At 33.0% G+C, this 5,680-nt stretch overlaps 1 protein-coding gene across 1 annotated transcript; it reads left to right on the top strand.

The window, feature by feature from the left end:
• The first annotated feature begins 338 nt into the window (after nt 1-338).
• On the top strand, nt 339-778 carry LOC118751262 (ras-related GTP-binding protein A-like). The gene is made up of 2 exons (XM_036486044.1): nt 339-468; nt 564-778. Exons 1-2 carry the CDS (start codon nt 357-359, stop codon nt 776-778), a joined length of 327 nt encoding a protein of 108 aa, XP_036341937.1. The 5' UTR covers nt 339-356.
• The last annotated feature ends 4,902 nt before the right edge of the window (nt 779-5,680 follow it).

Raw genomic sequence — 5,680 nt, forward strand, 5'->3', positions numbered from 1 at the left:
ATTTTGGCTGACAAAATCGAAGACCTTGATCCAAGGATGCATTGTAAGGTTAATTTTAGCGTTTACCAAAAAAATCAATCGTTTCTGTTGACGACTCTTACGACACCGTTGTGAATACCCCAAATAATTTTCGTTTTTTTAATTCCTTGAGTTCTGCTCACTTCAATAGTACGGCAGCACGCAAATACGATCCAAACAGCTGTTTTCGTTTCAGCTGTCAAAACACCAATTGATGATTATCAGTCCAATTGGATGAATTAATTTTTTGCGGATAACGATTGGGATTCAAAAAGTTATTATTTTTACATCAGAATTACTAAACGTGTTTATACAAGTACAGGACAAACAAAATAAAAATGAAGAAAAAGGTTTTACTAATGGGCAAAAGTGGCTCTGGCAAAACCAGCATGCGTTCGATAATATTTGCCAACTACATAGCGCGAGATACGACGCGGCTGGGTGCAACCAGTAAGTAATGCAGACAGCTGGAAACGAATTTACTAATTTATAATAGTCCTTTGTACTATGCAAATGCTAAATCTTAGAAATTTTTGTGTTGGCAGTTGACGTAGAGCACTCGCATGTACGCTTTTTGGGGAACCTAGTACTCAACTTGTGGGATTGTGGTGGCCAGGAGGGCTTTATGCAGCAATATTTTGCTTCACAGCGTGACAACATCTTTCGTAATGTGGAAGTACTTATTTATGTATTTGATGTGGAGAGTCGCGACATGGAGCGTGATGTTCACTACTATCAATCGTGCTTGGAATATGGTTAGTTCTACACCAAAAACTCCAAAAGTCAGAGTTCCAAACCTTATGCAAAATTAAAGAAAACTCCGCAAATTTCCATCCAAATATTGCAATTTACATTCTTTAGAAAAAAGTTAAGTACGCAGTTTTTTAGCCCATTCAATTTTAGTATACCAAAGTGCAAGTTTGAGGCAGCAATTTTTTGTTGTTGTTTGGTAAGTCCTAGATTCCTCATACTTGCACTTCATTATACTAAAATGGAATGGGCTAAAAAAGTGCAAACTCAACTTTTTCTAGAGAGCACAAATAGAAAGTGAATTATTTTAATGAAATTTTGCAGAATTTTCTTAAATTTTGCACAAGGTTTGGAACTCTGATTTTTGGGGATTTTATGAAAAATTACCGAAAACTAAAATATTTAAAAAATAGTTGCCCGTATTGTAAAAAATTCGTTGTACCTAAACTTTATTGACTGACTGTATTAAGGTAGCTGTGCTGGATTGCATAAAACAAAAATTAATTTGTCTTTTCTTAAAAAAAAGGTAGATCCGGTGGCTTGCATTTTAAAATAAATTTAGTGAGAAAGTGGTAATTATTTTGACACTTTTTTTTTTAAATACCTCTTTTTCTGCAACTGCATTGCCTTTCTCAATTGTCCTTCAGGATCTTGGCCTTTGTTTATGGAATCACTAAGTATAATGATTATTAAGCAACTCAAAAACTATACCAGCGTGATTACCGACGTATCCTTTTGAGAGGAAGCCGCACTCTTAAAAGAGTAATAAGACCCAAACTTTTCAGGTCAAAATTTCAGTAGGTTGCGTCTGTATGGCCTTTTCAATTTTATAAATTATCATTATTTTTAAGTGGAAAATTATAATTCAAAATAATGATAATCTCTCCACAAAAAAATAAAAATCATAAAATAATCATTATTTGTAAGGCCAAAATAAAAATCAAATAATAATTATTTCCGTTTAAGCGAAAAAATAAAACTCATAATAATTCATGAAATAATGATTAAATGCTGATTTAAATTATTTTACTCATAATGATTACCTTCCCTGCTTTTAAAATTTGAAATAAAATAGGTTACTGAAAGTATCACATTTCACTGCTTTTGGACTGGTGCGGGACTAGTTACTATCGGACTGTTTCGCTTTTGGCGAAAAAGAACTAGTACTGAACCAGAAATTTGGTTCACTAGTTCGTGTTTTCCCTACAGGGTATGTACACAGTATTATACTATGCTACATGAGTTTATCACCCTCACTTAACCTACCTGTCAAGACTCGTACAATATTACCTACAGTTGTACATAAATATGTATGTATTAGAGGTTTACGCCAGGCTTTGCGGCGGCGGCGTGGTCAACTTGAAAAAGAATAGGCGCCGGCGGCGACGCCGGCTCGTCTGGAAACGCTGGCGCTACTGCCCATAAGGTAGATTCCATAGAGACATGAACTTACTAATCTTATCATGTCATCTCGTCAGCGTTAGACATTGGCCATGCCTATTCAGATTGTAATTTTATTTAAATAATTCATTGAACTAGTTTTTAATTAAAATTACGTTACTTTGTACTTGAATTAAATGTTGAGTGTCTGCCGCTGATGGATGGGCAAACAGAAGAGAGTCCAACGTATATAAATAGATCTCTATGTTCTCTACAAATCCGTATATACTACTTAAATTTAAAGAAATAAAAAAATTTAAAAAGTTAAGTTATTGGGGTAATTTATGTCGCTATCAAAAATTTTATGTTTAATTACGGAGTTGTTACGATTTTTTGCGGGTTATATATTGAAAACAAGGTTTGGTCAACTTCTACCAGAACAAGCCTTTCTGACCCATCTTTTAAAAAATGGCTTATAGGTGGTTAAAATATCCACTAAAATATTAAACGCCAAATTTTTCTAAGGAGAACTGAATGTAATGAAAAATAATAGTTATTTTTAAGAAAAATGGGGACTTTAACCCTATGTAGAAGACATTGCGATGCGCGGGAGCAAACGCTCCCTGGGATTTGACCACCACTTAGGAACAGGGCTTGCAACCATACTTAGCTATGAAGTGCCATATTGAGGATAAAAAAGTGCCAAAATGTGCCAAATAGAAAAATAAAAGTGATAAAAAAGGTGCCGTTCTTTATAATTCTTCCCATTTAGCATTCAAATTAGAATCAAATTTCTAAAACAAAAGTCCAATGCCATAGTAAGATAAACCAGTTGTATACACTATATAAATTAGAAATTTTTAGTTGAGAAAAAGAAATACACGCAAAGGATTTCACAAAAATTTATTGAAATATTACTATTTTTGAAAAGTGCCTATGTTTTTTCTGAGTTACGCTTTTTTGGAAATGTTCAGTGGCCCAAATTATGCAAAAAAACTCCTTTAAAAATTTAATTTTCTTTTCGTAAAATAGTGTTTTTATACAAGTAGTATTTAGTTCCTTCAAACTATGTATTTCCATGTAAATACATCATGAAAATTTTGTACAAAATTCCTTAGGCGCGGAACGCCGCCGCCACCGCCGCCGCGCCGATATTTACGTAACTCGGCGGCGGTGCGTGAGAAATGACAAAAAACGGCGGCGGCGGCGGCGTGGCTCGATGGCGTATACCTCTAGTATGTATGAATGCATTTAGTTCACCCAGTGTGCCGCTACTACTTACATACATATGTATAAATTGCCACTGAGCAAAACTACTTGAGAAAAAAGCATTAGTTTAATAACACGAGTGCAACACCTACACGTGATAGAGGTAAAACTTCTTAAAAAAAGCCCATGTGTGCGCCCCACACCCGGCGGAAATCTTAACAAAAATAAACTACGAGACTACGACAGATACAGTTGTTTATTGTATCCAAAGTTGGTACCAAGTTGATAAGATTTTATCATCTCTAATATTTTTCTTTTTATTGTTAATTTTTTCGAATACAAAGGATATGATCATTCTTTTTCGCTTTATTCCGTATTCGAAAAATTATATGTTTCAATGGACACATCGATTTGAATACATAATTTAGATTTAGATAATATTTTTAGCAATTTATTTGAGAAAAATAAAACATTTAGATTATTGTTTGTATTTTCGTCGATTTTAAATTTGCTACCCCAAAATAATTGATATCAAATAAAACACCTCTTTGAGGTAAAATTTTCGAGTGGCGAAAGCTGAACTAGAAACACAAAATTTATGATATCAATTTCGTGACGAAAATTATTCGCATTTTTTAACTTCTTCTGAAACGTACGGAATTTCTTTTTTTATTTATTCGGAACGTTGCGAAATTCCGTTTACTGCTTGAAACACAAAATAAAAAGCAGAACTTTTGCAACGATTCGTATGAATAAAAAAGATTTTCCCTTCGTTTCCAAGGCAGTTAAAAAATGCGTATAATTTTCGTCAAGAAATTGATATCATAAATTTTGTGTTTCCAGTTTAGCTTTCGCCACTCGAAAATTTTACCTCAAAGAGGTGTTTTATTTGTCGTAAGATACACGAAGACGAGGATAGTATACATGTGTCGACGTCGCAGCAAGCAGAATTTTCAAGCCCAATTACATGTGTTTGGAAAATCAAAAAATGTCCATCTCTGATCTAAACCATTTCAAACAAGAAATATTACCGTAACATTTTTATGATTTTTATTCATGTGATTACCAGTGGCAAGAATGTATGTATGTTTTAATTACATATATGTATATTGTATGTAATGATCAGTTATGAAATAGGTATACATGTAAATCTCTACATGTTCTGTTAAAAATATCTAAAATAACAGGCGAAAATCCCCAAGTTCTATATCGTAGCAGTGGCCGCATTGCGTGTCAAAAAATTTGAAGTGAAACTACCTTCTAAAAATTATTGTATCATGCAGTTTTCTATATTTTTTCACGCCCTATTGAACAATTAAAACCGGAACACATATATACAAGTTTTAACAAACTTTTTTTTGCTATTTAATTCATATTACTTGTTTTTAATAGGTATTCTGCAATATTTAAACAAAATTCAACAAACTTTCGTAAAACTTCAAGTCTTTAATAAGAATAATACAAAAATTATGTATGCAGTTTTGTAGCCCATTAAATTTCAATACAATAAAGGGCAAGCTTGATGTTGCTGAAAAATCCATTGATTTTTATATTTTTTTTTTTGCTAGCGGTGCTGTAGATTTTTTCCATGCGAAAAAATTTTAGAACGGACCTTTTACGTTTTATTAACAAGACCAATCTAGACGTCGTCAAATTAGCGGCCTTTGTTATTGTTAACGACAACAGCTGATTTGGCGCTAACGAATGTTGTTAGGGAAACCTTTACCGCATAGCTAAATTGTTAAAATTGTCGTTTAACTGACTTAACAATAACAAGAGTTGTTAAAATCGCGTAGTGAATCGCACCACTGATGACAGTACGAATTGGAATTGCTTTAACTTTCCATTCTTAAAGTAACCTGATGACAGTACGAATGGAAATAATGGAATGCAAGTTTTTAGTTTTTTAAACTATAATTTTTTTATTTCGATAACAGAGCTGGTCTCCACTACCTTTAATATTGACCGATAATGTTTTCAGCGCGAAGAATAACACTGTGGAACAAATTCAGGTTAGCAAAAGTTAGGTCAATTCTGAGAGTGAGGGGTGAAAATAGAGTCTAAATTAGAAGACCGTATCGCGGCGTTTGTTTATGTTAGTTCGAATTTTTTTTTAATCGACCTTCGAACTTTGCAATCAAATGCCGATTTTCAGCATATTGTTTATATGGTTTTTTGGCTATAACTCGTCGACTAATTGATATTTTTTCAATCTGTCAAAGCCAAATTATTGCTAGAGACCTGTGTAACAATTAAAATTAAAAATTGATTTAGAAAATTTTTGTAGTGCTTATGATGCAAAATGTTGGAATTTTTTTTTTAA

This window comes from Rhagoletis pomonella, unplaced genomic scaffold (genome assembly GCF_013731165.1).
Source record: "Rhagoletis pomonella isolate Grant_MI unplaced genomic scaffold, Rhpom_1.0 Rhpom_scaffold_00621, whole genome shotgun sequence".
Lineage (NCBI taxonomy): Eukaryota > Metazoa > Arthropoda > Insecta > Diptera > Tephritidae > Rhagoletis > Rhagoletis pomonella.